This window comes from Rhea americana, unplaced genomic scaffold, assembly GCF_003343005.1.
Source record: "Rhea americana isolate MKP2758 unplaced genomic scaffold, rheAme1 scaffold_33, whole genome shotgun sequence".
NCBI classification, from domain to species: Eukaryota; Metazoa; Chordata; class Aves; order Rheiformes; family Rheidae; genus Rhea; species Rhea americana.
The window spans coordinates 250,094-268,402 of record NW_028186457.1 but is presented as its reverse complement, the minus strand read 5'-3'; the positions used below and the strand labels follow the sequence as shown (position 1 = coordinate 268,402).

Below are 18,309 nucleotides of genomic sequence, written 5' to 3'. Positions count from 1 at the left end.
GAAAGAGGGCACTGAACCGCCTTCGGCTCCGTGCGCGGAGCGGCGTGCCGCAAGCCTGACACATTTCGCGAGGTGACAGGGAGAGCCAATGTCTGAGGCCAGGTTTTGCAAGGTTTAGACCCTCCGCTTATTGGCGTCCCAGGTGGGATCTATCCCCGATATAGCCCCATCCCCGCTGCAACCGCCCGCACTGCTTTGGGGCAGTGGGGGCGGGCTGCAGTCTGGCAGAGGTGCCCGGCTGGTGAGCCCCTGCGCTAACCCACCTGCCTGTTCCTGGAGGCTCAGCTCGTCCCTACTGCAACATCAGAAACGAAAGTGAAACCCGCCGAACACCTGAAACCTCCCTGAAACCCAAACTGCCAGGTGGCCCTCAGACAGGAGCAACTCCTAAGAGCTGGGGAGAATCCTGTTTAATTCTCTCCTTTGCTATAGACTCCATATGGACGCTTTTGTGGTGGGGAGGCAGGGAGGGTCACTCGTGCCTCACTCCCCAGCACTTATCGCAGCAGAACAGCATCACTCGGCTGTGCTGGGGGGTGGGCAGCGTTGGTACRTGGAGGGCATATTCCCCAAATGGACAGCTTCTCCCTGCTGCTCTGCAAGGAGCACGTGCCGTGCCATCCCTGCCTCCCTGCAAGGTCACGCTCAGCAGACTTCTGCCAGAGGAGCTAAAATGTCAAAGGAAAGAAATGGTCATGGTGAACCTCAGCAGGGGCAGCAGACAGCACAACCCCTCAATTTCTCCAAAGCCTCCAAGCATTAGAAGGCACTTGTTAGCTTCACACCATCCCTCCTCCCCAAACTTGCCACAGCCCATGGCCATCGCTGCCCGGTGCCCTGGAGAGGCAGGGTGCCCAGGGCCCTCTGGTGTGTCGCTCACCATCTCCACAGGCGCAGCGGAGCAGTGGAAGTCCCAGTAGAAGGGCAGTCCCGAGAGCTCGCTTTTCACGTGAACGCTGAGCCTGCCAGGCGCGCGGTGGCAGGAGAAGGAGGTGGTGGCATCTGGGTGTCCGGCCAGCAAGGGGCACATGAGGCTGCACAAGCGGTGCAGAAAGGAGGACACGTGGGCCGTCAGCCGCTTGTTCAGCTCCTGGCAAAAGGCAAGGTTAGGAGACCTCAGCACCCAAAACAGCCAACAGAAGGCCCAGCACACATGGATCAAAACTACTTCCACATGTCCTAGGGCAGCAAAAWCCCACCCCTGGGCCTTGACATCTAGCCCCAGGACAAGACATTCCCCACCAGTCCTCCCAGGCAGGCCAAACTAGAAAGGTTTCCCAGCCCCAACCAGCAGGACCAGCAGGGTCTAGAGCAGGGGTGGCCAGAGCATGGTCCAGTGTGCTTCTGGGGCTGTGAAGACAGGACAGGCTGTGGAAGCCAGTGCCTTGGCCATTAAAGTGAACAAGAGTCTCTCTGACACTAGTGGGACCTTGTTTCAACATACTGCTTAATGCACTGGCTCCGGGAAAAGCAGCTTCCCACTCAGCCCACAGGTGAAATGAGGCTGCCRGCCCTGGCCAAGAGAGGCCATGCTAAATAGTCAGGCCCACTCTCCGGGGAGGAGGGTGCTCGGCCAGCCAGGACAACAGCGCATGGGCGCAGCTGCGCAGGGACTTCCCAGATCCAATGTGCTCCTGGCCAGCTCATGCTGGGACATCAGCTGGCATAAGGGGAAAAGGAGGTCCCTGGACTTCCCAGACACTCACCTTGGACCTTTGTCCCACAGCCTCCGCGTCCACGCTCTCGTACCAGATGCTGCTGAGGTTGGAGATCAGCAGGATGTAGCCAGAATCCCTGAAGCAAGCTTTGGCGATRAAAGCAGACTCGCCAAAGCAAACAGAAGCCCAGGGCTGGGTGAGGAGGCTGCTCTCCAGCTCCTCGGAGCCCTCCATCTGCAAGGCAGCAAACAGGTCTTTGCCTCACCCCTAGCCCGCAGGTCTCCCTCTGCTGCCTGGGGACCCCCGCTCCCCGCCAGCCCCTCTGCAATGCCCGCCCCACATCACAGCCCAGAGGWGAGGATGCTCGGCCAGCTCAAGTCCATGCACTTCCCCTCACGTGCATGCAGCTCTCCTRGGGCAGACGGCTGCGGGAGTGCTGTGCAGGGCACTTCCCACCCCATGTCAGCCTAAGCACCCTGAACGCACCAGGGGACACCCAGGAGAAGCTTGCAACACAACAGCTGCCTCCCCTGGCAGTAACCCRTGCTCGCTGCCATTAATGTGGACAGATCTCTGCGTGCAAATTAATATTTAAGCCRCCCAGCTTGCACCCAGGCGGGCAGCAGGATGCTCCAGCCCCCAGAACATGGCATACGCGGGCTGCGCGCCTTCCCCTGCCTTCAGCAGCGCGCACAGCGAGCAACCCGCAGCGCCCGCGCGTGCCGGCTCCCCCCGCGCGGCGCGGGCCGGAGCGCTTGGGCGGCTCTGAGCCGCCGGCCCGGCCCGAGCGGGGCAGCGTCCGGGCTCCGCAGCCGCGGCGCTGCGGTCCAGTTACCCCGGGGCAAAGAGGAGCAGGCAGGCCTGAACGCGCGGGGAAGCGGCTCTGCGCTGCGGAGGCGAGCGCGGCGGGCCGCAGCGAGGGCCGAGACTACGGCTCCCAGCATGCTGCTGTCCTCCTCGGCGCGTCACGCCACCCGCGCCACGCCACCCGCGCCACGCCACCCGCGCCACGCCACCCGCGCCACGCCACCCGCGGCGCGCCACGTCCCGGCCGCACGGGAAGGCAGCCGTGCCCCTTCGCTTCCCCGTGAGGTTCGGCGCCCGGACGCGGGACCGCTGCCCCCGCTGCCTCCCCGAGAGGACGCGGGTCCGGGCTCGAGCGCCCGGCTCAAGCATCCCCGCTTTTCTCGGGAGGCTCCGCGGCCGAGAGGCCGCGTCGAGCGGTCCGGACCGGGACACGCTAACGCTTTGTTCTGCGTCTGCTCCTGCCAAGAGCCGCCTCGGTGCCGGCCCGCTGGGGACCGCCCCGGGGCACGCGCTCCGCACGCCGCTCCTCCCGAGCCTGACCTGGGGCCTGGCCGGCCGTGTCCTGGCACGGAGGCACCACCGGAGCTGTGGGTCCCCGCACGCTGACCCCCCCCCAGCAGCAAGCGTGGACCCACCACTGTGGGGCCACAGAGCTGATGCACCGCAACGGGGTGCTAGGAGAGGTGGGTGCAGCCTGGAGTGCGGGCTGCGGCGGTGTAGGGGAGCTGGGGTGCAGCAGGGCTGTGGACCAGAGCCCAAGTGGAGTGCGGGGGCATTGGGGTACAGGACCCAACCRGGGTGCAAGAAGGGTGGGCTCATAGGGCACTGCTGGGCTGCAGGACGGGTTGGGGTGTAGGGCCTAGGTGGGATGCAGGACTGGGTTGGGGTGCAGGGTCTCTAGGCTCACCTGGCCCTTGGAGAGGTATGCCCACGGCAACACCAAGTCCCTGCCACCCTCCAGGCACCTTTGGGTGTTCCTGGGCATCTGGGTGCTCCTCAGGACCTGGCTGGGGGCTGAGAGAGCCCCAGGCACGACCTGGAGCTGTGGCTAAGTCCRAGCACATCGGTCACTCCTGTGAACTGCCTCCATCGTCCTCCCAGCCCAAGTCCTTCCCTTGAGCTTGCACCCGTGGCTGGTTTGCAAGGCAGGCACGACCCAAGGGCTGCAAAGCCCTGGCCTTCCCTGCCTCCTGGCCGGGGTTTCATAGGCCAGTTTAGACTGGCCCMGGCTGCACTTGCAGGCGGACTCTGGTCTGCTGTAAATGCTGGGAGCTGCAGACACGGCCAGCGCAGGCTTCACTGCAAGCAGCGTAACCAGCGGGCAGCAGGACGCCCACCCAGCAACCGGTCTGAAGCACGAGGGGTCAAAGGCAGTTTTCTTCCCCCAGAAAAAGCCCCTGCTGGCTAGCACCAGCCTAAGAGAGSGCCTGACGGAGCGTTTAAGCGGTGAACGTGCCCGGGAGGCCCCCGCTGCAGGTTACAGCGGGCTCCCGGCGCTGGGGAGCAGAGCCGAGCAGGGCGGCTCTGCCCCCCGAGCGTGGGGCCTCCTGCTGGGCCRGAGCTTTAGATCTGGCACCGTGGGACCCGAGGGACCGCGGGCACAGCTGGGAAAAGGCACTGCGCAGAGACGGGGAGAGCAGCAGGGTCAGGGGAGGCCAAGCGGCGGGCAGATGCCTGGGGGGCAGCTACGAGCATGCCTCCAAGCAGAAAGCCCTCAGGCTCCTGCTCAGGGCGAGGGCTGACCCCACCAGACACTCAGAGGAGCCCTGYGCTTTTTGCTGCCGTAGGCAACAGGCAGCAAACGCCCCTCGGCCCCCTCGCAGAGCCCAGGGGCTGGGAAGAAACGCCCCAAGGCACGGCAGGGCACGGGGATCCTGGTGTCAGCAGCACAGGGCACGCGGAGAGGTGCCCACAAGCAGCCCAAAGCTGCAGGGTGAATCAAAACGTCTTGCACAGCTCCTGGCACAGCTCCTTGCCGGGGCAGAGGGACGGTGCAGGGCCRGACAAGGTGCTGGGAGCCCCTCTGCAGCTGAGCGGCGGCCACGGCAGGTGTCCGGCAGCGGTGGGAAGCACCCTCGTGCCAGGGCACACGGCAAACGCGCAAACCCAGCCCATCCCAGCCTCTTCAGCAAGGTCAGTGGGGCAAAAGTGGACCTTAGGGTTGCCCATGTCCTTGGCCAGGCTGTTGTGCCCTGTGCTGCGGGATGGTGAGCTCGTGTCTCCCAGACAGATCCCCACTGGAAAAGAAACTCCAAGAACAAAGTTGGTTGAGGGTTTTTATAGTTCTCTTCTGAAGTGGGGTAAATGAGGTTCATGCTGGGGCACGTGGGCCCCTCCAGTCCATGCAGGCTTCGGAAACAAGGGAAAAAGAGGCTTGCGGGGGTCCAAGTCGCCTCCCGYCACTGCCTTGGAGGGCTGGCACAGGTCCCATGGGAGATGTCCCCTCTCCGTGGGAGCAGGGCCCGCGGTCAGGCCGCAGCGTGCCACACGGGCATCTCCGTCTCGCTTGGCCTCCTCTCCAACTGCATCTCCACCGTGCCGACTTTCAGCAGCAGGTGYGTCCCCTCCCCGGTGGTGGCGGTCCCCTCCTCGGCRGCACGGCTGCCCCCCTCCTCCTCCTCCTCRCGGCCCGGGCAGAGGAAGCAGCAGGGGAAGGCTTTGCACCTGGAAGGAGGCAGCAGCCTCCTCAGCCCAGCGGGGAGCCYGTACACGTGGCTGGTGTCGCCCCTCTCTCCCCAGGGGCAGCGATCGCCTCTCCGTGCTGCTGCCACCTTGGCGAGTAGCCCTCGCTCCTCCAGGGTGCCTGAAAACAGGGCGATGGACAGGGCGTTGAGAGCCCTTCTCCACAGCTGCACCCACGTCCCCATGCGCGCAGAGGGGTCGTGTCAGCCTGTGGACATGCTGCAGCGCCCTGAGCATCCCCTCACCTGAGACCGTGTTCTCCAGGAAGAAGGACAAGAAGCCAGTTAAGAAGACAGGCACCATCAGCAGGGAGAGGAAGAGAAGGTCCAGAGGCACCCAGCCTGGGGGCAGCACCAGGGTTACCCGGGACGTCCCAGCCCAGGAGCCAGGAAGGGGCAGGAGCATGTCTGGGCAGACCCAGGGGCTGGAGCCAGTGGAAAGGGCTTTGGGTGCTGCCATGAGCGATGTGTCACTCCAGCCTCCCAGGACCTCAGGAGACACGTGGCCATGGTGGCACCAGGCCCAAGGCTTCCCCTTCCCTAAGGAACATCCCCGCTACCTGTGGCCAAGTGAACCGGAGCGGTGCTGAGCCACCGTGGCACCAGCAGGGCCATGAACATGGTGAAGCCGACAATAAAGATGTTCCTCCCCGAGTCGATGTCCGCGTACTGGAAGTAGGAGATACCCGTGCCCACGGCCACAGCRTAGGTCACGCAGAGCACCCCTCCTGCGAGGGGCAGGAGTCGGGCAGCGCTGGGCACGAGGCGGGACGCCGGCACGCGCCAGCCTCTTCCCGTGCCTTGAGAACCCTCGGCAGCGGAGGGGGAAAGGGGACGTGATCCCTACCGTGAACCACCAGCGGGATGCGGGTGAGGAGCCCTGCCAGCCTGGGGGACATGCCCAGCAGCACGCACACCAGTGCGCTCACTTGCACCGAGAGGCGAGAGCCAGCCTGCCGCAGCGGGAGAAGGGCGGGTGAGCAGCGGCGATGCCACCGCCCCACTCTGTGCCCCGATCCTACCGCCCAGCGTCGGCTCAAGCCGGGCCATCGCACCCRGCGGCTGGGGCAGCGGGGTCCCCCGTGCCTCCCCGCAGCCTCACTCCGCGCCCTCGGGACGGGCGCCCGGCCGTACCTGCGTGAGGCTGCTGGCGCAGGCGTTGGCGATGCTGGAGGCCGTGCCGCCCGCGGCGCCCAGCAGCCCTGCCAGCAGGCTGCCCAGCGCCTCGGCGCAGAGGCCCCGGTTGCAGGCGTCCGGGGGCGGGCGGGGGGCTCGCAGCAGCCTCCCGCACAGCACATAGCAGCCCACCGAGTTGACGCTGCCGCCGACGGCCATGGCGATGCCCACCGCCAGYGCCCGGGGGGTGAGCAGCGGCCACCCTCCCTCGCCTGCAGCAGGGGGAGAAGCGGTGGGTGACGAGTGCCCGAGCAGWGGGCGATAGCGGTGCCAGTCCTGCCCACCCCGACCTGGGTAGGGGATCCAGAGCCACGGGGAGCGGCCAGTGCTGTTGGCCCAGGGCAGCTGCTCCAYGGCCAGCTCCAGCGAGTCCCAGGGGATGCGGAGGTGGCTGAGGATGGTGCACACGATGCAGATGCCAGCAAATGGGARCAGCACCTGCAAGGTAGCGTGGAGATCCTGAGCAGGGCACCCTCCCTTGCTGCACCCCCACCAGCTGGTCCTTTTCCCATCCCTTCTCCAGGAGACACCCTCCACCTGCCCTACAGCACCCCTATGCTCCCCCCAACACCATCTGGAGCCTCTCCCAGTTCACACCAGGCCCTTCCTCACCCACTTTCTCTGTTCGCAGCACACAGTTACACTCTGGGGCGACCAGGTCCCACCTCACCCACCACCGAAGAGCCAAGCTCAGTGAGGAGCCTGGCACAGCCAGAGGGAGCAGGGCCAGGCAAGCCGTGGTACCGAGAATGTGCGCAGGGTGGGGATGGATGGYGCCACGTAGCCCCCCCAGGCACAGCAGGGCAGGCGGCAGGACCCCAGATGCTGGGAGAAGGTGACAGCGAGGAGCACCAGCCTGGGAGAGACAGGGAGCACAGGTCACTACGGGGCGACGGGGCCCCCGGGGCGAAGGGCAGCACCTGGGGCTGCACGCCGGCGCCGTCCCCCAGGCTCACATACAGCAGTGCTACCCCCCAGTTAGCGGAGCAGAAGAAGGCCGCCTCCTTGTACGCRGACAGCCCCACGATGGAGAGGCTCGGGGCCAGGACCATGGGCCCGCAGCGGCGGGCTGCCCACCCACACACGCCAGATGCTCCCAGCACCAGCTGAACCAGCCCGGAGACCACCACGGCTCCCGAGACCTACGGGAGGAAAGGACGGGACACAGGAGACAGGAGCCGGTGAGGGCAGCCCAGSGCCTCCCCTTGGCCGCCCTCCCGCGCACCCCTGTGGGGTCCCCCGTCCCACGTGCTCCAGCCCCGCTCCGCTCGCCCCACGTGCCAGGGAAGGTAAGAGCATGCCCACCACCCGTCCTCGCCTTCACGTGCATCCTCGCGATCCCCTAGCGGCTCGCACCCCGCGTGGGCTGAGGGCGGAGCAGGGGACGGGGACCCCGGGTCGGAGCTCAGGAGCACCAACCTCTCGCAGCGACGCAGCCCGGCTACCCGCGCTGTCGCAGTGCGGTGCAGGGCACGCGCTGGCCGCCGCCGTACCTGCAAGGGAAGTTCAGAGGGGGCTGAGATAGGCAGACACGAAGCTCCCAGAGCCCGGCTGGCATGACGCCTGCAGAGCACCGGATCGGGACCATGCAGAGTGGGGTACCCAGGCTGGAGAAGGGCCAGCATGCCGGGGACAGCACCCCAGCATCACACAGGGGAGCTGTATCTGCTCCAGGACAGTCTCTGGGAGCAGCAGCCAATGACAAGAGGCTCAGGGAGGCAGTGCCAAACCTGACCTGGGGCAGATAAGCTGCTTCAGGAAGGGGTCATGAGTGCTTGGGCATCCTCCTGGGGCCACAGCACCTTCGTCCTTCTCCTGGCAGGGTCTCTGGCCGGGCTGTTGCTGGGTGGTGCAAAGCCAGGTACAGAACTCGAAGTGCTGGGAAGGGCCCGGTCCCGTCCTCAAGTCCTAACCCAAGAGGTGGCCACTGTGGTGATACAGGCCACGAGTCCTGCAGTTACGACCCTGTGCACCTTGTGAGTGTGCCCARTGGTCAGTGAGGTGCCCAGGGTGCTGTGTACCCCATCACCAGATGGGCTAGGAGGCAGGACCCACTGCTACCCCCCATCTTGGATGCTCCAGGCTCACAGCACCTTGTTGCTGCTGATGCCCTGACACCAGCATGGCTCCGGGCCCCATGAGGTGCTGGGGGAGGCTCCAGGGCTGTGCTCACCATTCCTGTCTGTGCTGGCACTGACGGACAGGTGGGAGCTCAGCACCATGGCAGGGACCAGGTATTCAAACGATGGGATTTGAACCAGCGGCAACCTGGGAACAGGGAGACAGCAAGGGTAAATTAGGGAGGAAAGGGGATAGGGCTGTTCTGGGACCTCCCAGAACCCCAGCTGTCAGAGGAGTCAGGGATGGGAAGAGGCAGTGGTTGAGGCAGGAACTCCAAAGTGGCAGCAGGGACACTGAATATCCCAAATGTGTCCTAGTATATCCCAAGCAGCACAGGGGATGTGCCCAGAGGCCAGGGGCTTTGCCAAGTGCATGCCCAGCTTGTACCTCGGTGCTCCGTATGGGCAGCGTTCGGTAGGCACCGCATGAAATGGAGAAAGCACAAGTTATGCTAGGGCGAGGGAGTGAGGATCTAAAGGGAAAATGCAGCAGTTTTGGTGGAAGAAGATGAGAGGAGGATGCAGCGATGGCATGGAGGGGACAGCTCATGCAGAGGTGCGGCGCAGAGGATTGTTGTAGGAAACCAACGTCTCCAAGGGGACCTTATGGCCCAACAGCAACTTCCTTGTTCCTGATCCTTATGCCCCTTCCCAGCTCCCACAAAGCCTATCCTCTCCCATCCCAAGAGAGGGGTAGAAACCCACTGGCCCAGCTGGTGATGGCTGTGTCCCCCTTGCTCACCGGCTCCCCAAACAGGTCTGTAGGATGGTGGAGATGCCACAGGCAAAGAGGCTGCGTGCCAGCAGCTCGCTTGCAGCCTGGGGCTGCTCCTCAGGCAGGGTCGGGAGCAGGAGCAGGTGGAAGATGCAGAGCAGGGAGGCCTGTACGGCAAGGTGCTGCACAAGGAGGAGAGAGTGACACGTCACAGGATCCAGAACTGCAGTCCCCAGCACCTGGCACCCCGGCAGGATGTATGCTCACAGACACCTCTTACGCCAAGCCTGCCACTGCCCAGCCGTGCCACCCTCTCCTCTCTCAACCCACCCTGGCCCTTTGCATAGCGAGATGCAGCCCGTGTCCTGCCACTTGCGAGGATCCCAGCCCTCTCCCCATCACCCCAGCTGCTCACCATGATCCACCCTTACCTGAAAGGCTAAGCAGCAGCTCAGCATACAAGAGCACATTTTCTGCCAGGAGCAGGATGTCAGCAAAGGGCTCCCAGCACCAGGTATTCTGTGGCAGCCCCCATTCATGCTGCTGCCTCCCCGCGCTCCCTCCTGTTCTGCAGTGCGGAACAGACCAGCAGACTCCCACCCCCCACAAGGGCCTAACACAGCCTGCACATGGCTGAACTTCCACCTTCTGCAGCAGCTGCCCCAGGGTTAGCCATTAACCTGAGTTGGTGAGTAACCTGCAACTGGGAATGCAAGTGTCACTCTGGACCCACCTGGGCCAGGGTGACAGCCAGCCTCGGCCAGGACCCCAGACACCACTGCAGTACCAATGGCCTGAAGCCCAGACCACACTCAGGCTCCTGCATCCTTCCTCCCTCTTACAGTATATGGGGCCAGGGACTGGGCCACGGCATAGACACCTCTTCCTTCACACTCTTGGAGCATCAGCAACAGCATCCCCTGGTTCCAGCATCTCCTGCTCACGTATGTTTCTCCCATGCACAGTATCTCTGCTCCACTAGTGCCAGTCCTTCCTCGCAGTCAGCCCCTGAGGATCCCATTAAGAGCCACGTTGCCCTCTCAGCTACTGCCACCCTCCTCTGCAGACAGCTTCCGCTCTGGGCTTGTCACCGCTGTGAAAACAGAGTACACAACACACTGCACTGGGCTCCTGGGAGCCCAGCCTCCTCCTAGAAGCAGGGCAGGAAGTCCTGCCCACAGATGACACGTGGGCAGAAGATGCCAAGGGACAAGAGCTGCCTGCTTGGGTGGGAAGGCTTCCAAGGGAGCACAGATAGGGAATGCCCATGTTTTGTCACAGGACAGCGCTGGCAGTGCTAGCAACCACAACTGCAACCTTGCAAAGCCCTCACTGCTCATTAACTGGACAGTCAGCGGAGAGCAAAGAACAGTGGAGGCCATGCATTCCCCACATTTCCAAAGATGGGAAGTCCGCCTCTGTCCCACTGCCCTTGCCTTTCTGGCCAGGCTTAAGGTCCCCCTTGTCACCTGCCACCAGAGTCCAGTCTCTCTCGAGCTTTACAAGACAGCATGTCCCATAGCTGGAGCCCAGGACAGCCACAGGGTGTTCCTGGGGTGCCTGGGACTCCATCCCAGTGGGGCTCTGTGCCAGGGATGCAGGTGCTGGCCACAGGGAGAGGCTCAGGAGGAAGGACAAGGCAGGTGCACAGCAAGAACTACTTTTATTGGAAGAGATTTGCATCTACAAAAGAGTGAAAAACAGGTGTAAAATCCAGAGTAAAAAGAAGGGGTGCAATGAGCTGGGCTGGTCAGCAGGACAAGCTGCCTTCTCCCTGCCCCGAGGAGCAGTCAGGCACTGCTGTCCTTAGCCCCAGGCAGCCAGGATTTGAGATGGGGTCACAGAGTACCCCGCATTCAAAGAGTCCACTCAAGGCAGTACAAGGAGACACATCCCCAGCCACACCTCGCCACCCCCAAGCCACACAGGACACATCCTTTCCTTGGGGCACAGCCACATTGGAGTCCCCTCATAGTGTGATCCCTGCATCTCCATCTGCTGAGAGGCAGCCTGCAGCTCCCAAAGGGGAGCTGCTGCTGGGGCACGCCAGCAAGGGCTGCTTCCACCTCCTTCCTCCTCTCCCCTCAACTATGCACACCATCCCCACACCACACTGCCTCCCCCTGGCCAGGGTCACTAGCCCGGGCCCTCCACTCTGCACAGCCCCAGTGTCCTACATCCCACACATCACCTCTGCCCCCAAGGCACCAAGGGCCATGCAGCTCCCGCATGAAGCAGGACTCTCCCTTACCTAGCACCCTAGGCAAGGGCATCCTACTATTCAGCTAATATGCCCTTGTCTAAGCACCCAATACTCTGCAGCACCCAAAGTGAAGGAAACCTCTGCCCTGGAGTAGGGGTGGGAACAACAACAACACCACACAAATGCTGGTTTGGAAGTAACACAGGGGCCCCCAGCCCTGTGCAGCCCCAGGGATCAAGGATCCCAGAAGTGCAAGGAAGTGAGTTGTGCCACACTGGAAAGGGAGGGAAAAGGGCTGCCCCATGCTCCTAGCTGGGAAAAATAAAGCTTTTGATTCTGCTGAGATCCAGGGCCATGTGCAAGGAGCACTGCCTCAGCCCTAGGGGTTCTGGCCAGTCCTTGCGGTTGGAGACTGAATCCCAGGTCGGGCCAACGCTGGCAGAGCACGCATGGCAGTGAAGCACTGGAGGAGCTGGGAGCAGGGCAAGTCCAGAGGGACCAGGCTGGCTAAGAGTTGTGGCAGGGACCGTACGGTTGGATCTCTCACATGCGCTGGGCACTCTCCGGAGGGGACCTTGTGGGGAACTCCTGTGTGGGGCAGGACCGGGCACCTCGGCATAGGATAGAGCTGTCATCACGCTACCCCAGAGGTAGAGCGCGGTTGCTGTGACTCCCCCACGATGCTGCTCATCAGCTGTCTCGTTCTTCCCCATGCACCGGGCACTGCTGGCTGGAAAAACAGCAGGCAGCTCAGGTTGAGTCTGGCTCGGGGCCAGGGGCGGCGGGGCATCCAGCTGGCAGCTGCCCTCCGCAGGCAACAGCGCAGGCCGGGGGGCCGCAGGGCCGAGGTTCCTCGCAGACACAGCCCGGTGCACCGCAGTGACGGAGGCGAAGACTGCCACGAAGCCGGTCAGGTACACGACACCCAGGAGGCAGGCCAGCTGCAGAAATGCAGATAGTTAGCCCAGACCCGCCAGCAGTTCCCCAGGGCCTGCCGCAACCCAGCTCTGCTCAGCACGGCTGCACATCAACCATGACGAGCAACAGCACTGTCAGCACTGGGGCTGGACGCCAAGGAGCAGGCAGCCATGCTGCAAATGGCACACAGCTCGTCCAAAGCAGGGGCTAAATACCACTAACCAGGATGCTCCAGTTAAATCCTAACAGCTCCCAGCTCCTCCAGAGTGCCTCCTGCATGCCCCTGCACAATCGCGTATGAGGCTGTGGTTTGGCACAGACTGCTCCAGCACCAGGCTGCAATGCCTGGGGCAGCACAGCTGCACAATAAAACCAGCATCTTTCTGGCTTCTGATAGCTTCATTTTCAACAGGGAATAAACAGGAAGTTTCCAATGGAAAAGGGTCCCACCCCCAAATCCATGGCCAGCTCACATCTGGGATGTTTCCCTGGGCTCTTTCAAGGAGCTGCCCCCAGCCTTTACCTTCACCACCTGCTGGTAGAACTGGCCCAGCGCTTGCTGCCACAAGGACTGCTCCAGGAGGACACACAGATCCGTGTAGGTGAACCAGCCACGCCACGTGCCCTGCTTCTCTGCCACACTGCAAGGAAAAAGGGCATGGGGGATGCAGCACAGACCTTCCCCCGCCCCAGGAGCTGCAGCCCAGGCAGGCCCTGGCATGCTCGGAGCGAGACCCTGCCTAAGGTGGCGTGGTTGTGGAAGGGGGCTGCAGATCCCAGCAAAGGCTCACACGTAGCCTCAGCTCTTGCTTCTCTGCAGCAAGGCTGGCTCTGAGCACACATAGCAACATTCATCTGGGGCTCTAGATTGACAAGCAGGATTCCTCAAATGCGTACCGTCCTTCCAGCCAGCTCAGCACTTCAAACAGCTCCCGGGGGTCTGTGTAGAGACTCCAGTCCTGCAGGGACAACAGTGACGCATCAGCCGTGACCTATGGCCAGGCTGCCCAGAACCTTGAAGGATGAAAAACAGCTGAGCACATCCTTCTCCATCCCCTCACAAGAGTATAGGAGAAAAGAAAAACGCCAGGCTCCCCTTAAACCCCTCCTTTTCCTCTCTATGAAGCTAAGTGGACACAGGGACAGTGTTACTTACAATGGCACTCAGGAAGTTCATCTCCAGTGTGTTCATTGTCTGGACATCAACCTTCCCTGCTGCTCCCCATTCGTCGTTGAACACCTCCTCCTCCTCACCCTCATCATACAGGTACTTACTGGCAACCATCTAGAAGCAGCACAAAGGACAGAATTTCAGTCCCCGCCATGCTCCTCCAGGCCTCTCTCCCACTCAGGGGCCTCCCAGTCCACCCTGCTCACCATGGAGATCAGGAAGAGGTCTGAAGATGAGATCTGCTGGAGGTATTCAGGGTTTCGATGCCGGAGTCTCTCAATGTAAACCAGTGCCAGCATCATGGAGCAGGGCGAGATGCAGGCTTCCCTGTGACGACAGGGCAAGAGCCAATCTGAGGGTTACTTGTGTGCTACAAAGGGCCCAGACACCACAGCACAACCTGGCTGCTCCCTCCGCATGCAGAAACTCCTTGTCAGCTGCCCTGAGGAGTTGCAGCAAGAGAAAGAGCAGAGGATAGAGAGCACACACCTCCTCTCTCTGGGCACAGCCAGTTCTTAACTGAGCAGGCCTGCCTGCAGCCAGACGTGCTTCAAGGGCTCAGCTGCTCAGAGCAGACCCAGTATTCAGACATGACTGCATGGCAAGTGCTGCACAGCCACAGCCAGAGATCCAAGCCTGTACAGACACCCCAAGAACATGAGCATTCCTACATCCCAGAAAAGGGAACAGGACTAAACTTAAGTGACCTGGCTGCGTCAGGAAGACACTGTGCCCGCAGCCTTGCCACCTACCCAGCACCTCTCTGACATTAATTAGGTCTAAGCACAAAGCTAATGTTAGCTTGGAGGACATAACTGAGCCAGAGCAGAGGCAAAACCAGAGGCAGCCAGCTCTGACATCAAGCACAGGGGACAGATTTTGCTTCTTACCGAGAAACATGAGACACGTATTTCTTCTGGAGCCTGCGGATGGGGCTAGGAGCCACTTTCTGGAGCAACTCCACGGCAATATCTAAGATAAAAGAGCAGCAAAAGGGGTTAATCCCATACAGCACAATCCATCCCCACATGCACATCCCATCCTGCCCCCTTTCCCTACAAGCCCAAGGACTCTTGGCTTTTACTCTTGACAGCTCCTCAAGGATCATTTAAACTACGAAGGTAAGATAAGCCTTGTCAGAAGTCTGGCATGAGGCAGCAGCAAACAAATAGGTCCAGAAGAGCCAGGCCAAAGGCAGGCAGGGGATGCAAGTGTCCCAAATACAGCAGCAGTGCCAGATCCAGATTAGCATGTCTGTGTCAGAGAGGGTGACCCACAGTCAGCTGCACAGAGAGGCTGACACCTTCCCCTCACCCTGTAGCGCCTCAGACAACCTTTCCTGGTTGCGCTTAACGAGACTTTCCAGGACCTAATCAACACTAGGTCTTGCCAGTTCCTTGCTCCACCCAACCATCATCATCCTCCAGGGTTGGTCAGTGCTGGCCTAGCTTCTCCCACCACCAGAGCCCCAGTGCTCCCAAGATGAAGGACAATATATTTACTTAAGCAGGAGTCCAAAGGGACTAACAGGAAGCAGCAATATGCTGTAACTGTGTACCCAGTTGCCTTTGTTTGCCAAGCCTTGGCTATGTGACAGCTCACTCCAGCCAGGACAACTGGTTTAGGTGACTGAAGAGCTCTCATTTTTTATGTGGCTGTATAGATACCAATTATGACTGAAGCTTGCAGCAACAAACAGGGTCCAGAAAGGAGCTTGCTGCCAGTCCCAGTCACACACTCAACACAGACAGTATCCCCAGTGCAAGCTGAGCGTGGCACAGCAGGCTCTGCTGACAGGATCACCAACAAGGTCCCCTATGGAGGGTACATGCGTAGCAGGGGCATTGCTAACACACGCTCTCACACATCTGCCCATCACATTTGCTGAGAAGGAACTCCACACACAATCCGTCCTTGCTGCAGCTCCATGCCTCGATCTGCTTGCTGCACTCTTGAGACATGCCTCAGCATCCAAGCGCTGAAAAAGCCAGAGACTGACGGATGGCAGATGGCTTCAGCAGATCCCATCTCACTTCTCAACACGATAGGACCAGCTGGCATTATCCCCAACAGCACTCTAGTCTGGTGCATGGCAAGAAACGGTTTTGACAGGCAATTTGAGCTCCATTTTGCCATTGAGTCCTCAGTTATAGAACTGAGAATGGAGCTCATTCCAGCAGCCTCACACTTCCAGCTCCCAGGAAGCACCAGTACACCATCTCTCCAGTACCTAACAGGAAGGCTGCAGTCCCATAGGCACTCATGCATGCAAATAATTCCCACCAGCAATCACTGTACTCAGAAATGCATAGCTAGAAGACATCTTCCTAGGTCACCCTGGCCCACACCATTGCTGGGTGTGACAGGCAAGTAGATTTAGCTCCAGTCACCCCCGTCAGCAACTCTTACACTGGTGCTGCACCCCACTGCACCTTCCCACCATGCTCAGCCACCCTTGCACAAAGCAGGACACACTTGTCTTTCCCTGCTATCACACCAGCACCACAGTCCCGAGGGACAGAAAGATCCCAAGTCCTCGAAAGGCTTGCTCCATTCCTCCCCTGTCAGAGGCTGGCAGTCCAGACTGTTGCTTTAACTCTCCCACACAAGGAATCACACCTCTCCCAGACAGGCTTTGCCACCTTTCTTAGCTGGGAGGTTTGTCCTGGCATCAGACCTATTTTTCAGCTCACAAATTGTTGGATTTGACAGGATGACAACACGCAGGGAGAACAGTTGACCATTGGTCCTGTCTTGCAGCTACAACCTGCTGAGAGTCATTACAATTTTTCCTTTCAGGATTGAACAACTCCTTTTCTTTCAAACACTCTTCTGTCACCTAGCCCAGTACTGCCTCCTGCTACAGCCCTCCAGGGTCCTTCAGGACCTTTTCTAGCTCTTGTCATGCTCTTCCAGGCTCTCCTCACAACTGCCCATCTTGTTTAAAGGGCAGTGCCATAGATGACAGAGAGCTATGGCCATGTAGCAGCAAAAATGCTGTACTGAAACAGATCCCCCAGTCCCAGGTCCCTTCTCTGACAGTGGCTGATGGCACATGGCAAAGGAAGACTGCAAGAACAGATAAGCTTGCAGTGATATTCACCATACATCTCCCCCACCCCCAGTGGCTGGAACCAAGGTATTTCCTGATCGGAGACAGTCTTTGTATTTAACAGCCTTCAGGAGAGTTATCTCCCACGAATGTGCCCTTTGAACTTTCAAAGTCAGCAGCATCTTGTGCAATACTCACATCTTGCATCCAAGTGTGAAGTCAGCCTTGAAGAGGAGTCACCTCCCTCTTTTGTATCATTTCCTTCAGCACTTGGGATCTCCAGCAGCGCCCAGGCAGCTGGCTACCCTGCTTGTCCCTTCGCTGTCCCTACATGGCCCATACCTCCCTCCTCAGTGAGGTACTTCAAATTCAGCCYGCTGCCCATTTCAGACAGCTTCCCCAGACTTATCATGGGGGTTTTGAACACCATCACACTTCCTCACCCACTCAATGCCCTCTGCAAACTGTGGAAACATGCAGTCAATGGAAACACTAGTGGGACCAAGTATGAAAGTCCTTTAGCAAATTACTGCTCACCCTCAACAGTTTCACTGTTGTCACCTGCACCATCTCCAGAGCCTTGACACTGCAGAGCCCTTCTGCTCCCCCAAGTGCCACTGGATCAACAGGAGAAGAGGAGCATGATCCAGATAAACACATGTGGGACACTTCTTATCCCTTTGGTGCTTATAACAACAAGTTTCATAAGTTCCCCAGTATCTTGCAGAGCACAAGGAGTTGCTCAAGACAGCTCCCATCAGGGACAGGGACACAGCCTTCATGCCAAGAGATCTCTAAGCAACCCAAAGGGCTCTGCACACCAGTAAGGTGCCAAAAATGCATGATACGCCAGGCAGAGCAATAAAACAGAAGGCAGGAGCCACGAGGCTCTGGCACCCTGCCCACTATGCTGCACAGAGTGGAGAGGGCCGGGGAGCAGGACAGGGGTGGGATTTGGCACTGGGAAGGAAGCAGGTGATTTGTTGGTCTCAGCCCTTGGGCTATTTCCAACCCCCTTGACTCAGCATTCCTATCTGGGGACACCGAGCACCCACCTGCCACGGGGCTGGAGAGATTATCCAAGCTGCAGTCTTTGTCCCAGCCATAATAGAGCCGCTTCCGCACCCTCTCGCTCAGCTGTTGGTGCCTGGGCAGGAACTGCAGGCAGACGCAGGAGAGATCAGAAGAGCCCCACGGCCCAGCCCCGCACCCGAAGCGGGCGCGGCAAGGCCCCGGGGCCGCAGGGGAGGGCGGAGGCAGGACGAGCAGGGCTGGCGAGGGGCAGGGCAGGCCCGGGGCCCCCAGGGGCAGGGCCTGCGCGCCGGGAACCCACCGTGAACTCCTGGAAGCCGCTGAGGGAGAAGGCGCCCTCCTCGTCCAGCAGGAGCCCGTCCAGCTCCATCCCCGGGCCGCGGCTGGATCGCGCCCTCGCCGCGGTCTCCTGGCCGGCGGCCGGGCCTCCCCGAGGGCGCGGGGCCGGGTGGCGCGGGCGGCACCGCCTCCTCGCACCGGCGGCAGCGGCGGCAGGAAGTGCCCTGGGGCGGCCGCTCCGCTTTCCTCTTCCGGGGGAGAGGGCGGAAACACCGGGGGCGCATGCGCACAGCGCCCCGCCGCTCCCGCGGCCACCGGGCATGCGCGGCCGGCCCTCTCCCCCCCTCCAGTGGGGAGAGCGGCTTCGGCGCATGCGCGGCGCCCCAACGGCCGCCGGCCCTCGTCACGTGGTGCCGCCCGCCCGGGGCGGCTTCAGCGCGTCACCGCCCCCCGCTTCCGGCGGCGGCTGACAGCGCCCCCGCCCTCCTGCCTCGGCG

At 61.2% G+C, this 18,309-nt stretch overlaps 3 protein-coding genes and 1 long non-coding RNA gene across 17 annotated transcripts in view; 1 reads left to right on the top strand and 3 right to left on the bottom strand.

Annotated features, from left to right (window-relative positions):
* Positions 1 to 2,587, bottom strand: part of NHEJ1 (non-homologous end joining factor 1) — a 44,369-nt gene extending 41,782 nt beyond the window's left edge. For all 3 annotated transcript variants that reach the window (XM_085310924.1, XM_085310925.1, XM_085310926.1), the window contains exons 1-3: positions 2,494 to 2,587; positions 1,707 to 1,892; positions 881 to 1,090 (exon numbers count right to left, since the gene is read on the bottom strand). In XM_085310924.1, the coding sequence (XP_085167050.1) occupies positions 881 to 1,090; positions 1,707 to 1,892 (396 nt within the window). In that variant the 5' untranslated portion in view covers positions 2,494 to 2,587. The remainder of the gene's footprint in view (positions 1 to 880; positions 1,091 to 1,706; positions 1,893 to 2,493) is intronic.
* Positions 2,588 to 2,686: 99 nt separating this feature from the next.
* On the top strand, positions 2,687 to 5,800 carry LOC146592444 (uncharacterized). Of its 2 annotated transcripts, none has more exons than XR_014896569.1 (2): positions 2,687 to 3,148; positions 5,412 to 5,800. It is a non-coding gene; the product is annotated as an uncharacterized LOC146592444 (long non-coding RNA). The 2 variants fall into 2 exon arrangements; XR_014896568.1 differs by lacking the exon at positions 2,687 to 3,148 and adding an exon at positions 4,952 to 5,020.
* Positions 4,728 to 10,717, bottom strand: SLC23A3 (solute carrier family 23 member 3). 11 transcript variants are annotated; one of them, XM_085310918.1, is made up of 13 exons: positions 10,000 to 10,706; positions 9,589 to 9,860; positions 9,185 to 9,339; positions 8,496 to 8,590; positions 7,742 to 7,815; positions 7,283 to 7,464; positions 7,067 to 7,178; positions 6,613 to 6,760; positions 6,281 to 6,534; positions 5,994 to 6,099; positions 5,707 to 5,874; positions 5,393 to 5,488; positions 4,930 to 5,268 (listed from the first exon to the last, which is right to left on the bottom strand). In XM_085310918.1, the coding sequence occupies exons 2-13, from the start codon at positions 9,694 to 9,696 to the stop codon at positions 4,934 to 4,936; spliced, it is 1,833 nt and encodes a 610-aa protein (XP_085167044.1). In that variant the 5' UTR covers positions 9,697 to 9,860; positions 10,000 to 10,706; the 3' UTR covers positions 4,930 to 4,933. The 11 variants fall into 11 exon arrangements, with proteins under 11 accessions (XP_085167036.1, XP_085167039.1, XP_085167037.1 ...); XM_085310910.1 differs by lacking the exon at positions 7,067 to 7,178 and having other exon boundaries at positions 4,728 to 5,268; positions 6,281 to 6,760; positions 7,179 to 7,464; positions 10,000 to 10,250; positions 10,627 to 10,717; XM_085310913.1 differs by lacking the exon at positions 7,067 to 7,178 and having other exon boundaries at positions 4,728 to 5,268; positions 7,179 to 7,464.
* Positions 10,718 to 10,801: 84 nt separating this feature from the next.
* CNPPD1 (cyclin Pas1/PHO80 domain containing 1) lies at positions 10,802 to 18,065 on the bottom strand. Its single transcript, XM_085310922.1, has 8 exons — positions 17,835 to 18,065; positions 17,557 to 17,659; positions 14,340 to 14,421; positions 13,656 to 13,776; positions 13,435 to 13,563; positions 13,176 to 13,237; positions 12,802 to 12,919; positions 10,802 to 12,301 (listed from the first exon to the last, which is right to left on the bottom strand). The coding sequence occupies exons 1-8, from the start codon at positions 17,901 to 17,903 to the stop codon at positions 11,669 to 11,671; spliced, it is 1,317 nt and encodes a 438-aa protein (XP_085167048.1). The 5' UTR covers positions 17,904 to 18,065; the 3' UTR covers positions 10,802 to 11,668.
* Positions 18,066 to 18,309: the final 244 nt, after the last annotated feature.

What these genes read in the sequence shown, in the direction of transcription:
- CNPPD1 (XM_085310922.1), bottom strand. Translation starts at nt 17,903, where the DNA reads ATGGAGCTGGACGGGCTCCTGCTGGACGAGGAGGGCGCCTTCTCCCTC. An exon ending in TACGTGTCTCATGTTTCTCG is followed by an intron (nt 13,777 to 14,339) that starts GTAAGAAGCAAA and finishes CTGTCGTCACAG; the next exon opens with GGAAGCCTGCATCTCGCCCT. An exon ending in ACCTCTTCCTGATCTCCATG is followed by an intron (nt 13,564 to 13,655) that starts GTGAGCAGGGTG and finishes TGCTGCTTCTAG; the next exon opens with ATGGTTGCCAGTAAGTACCT.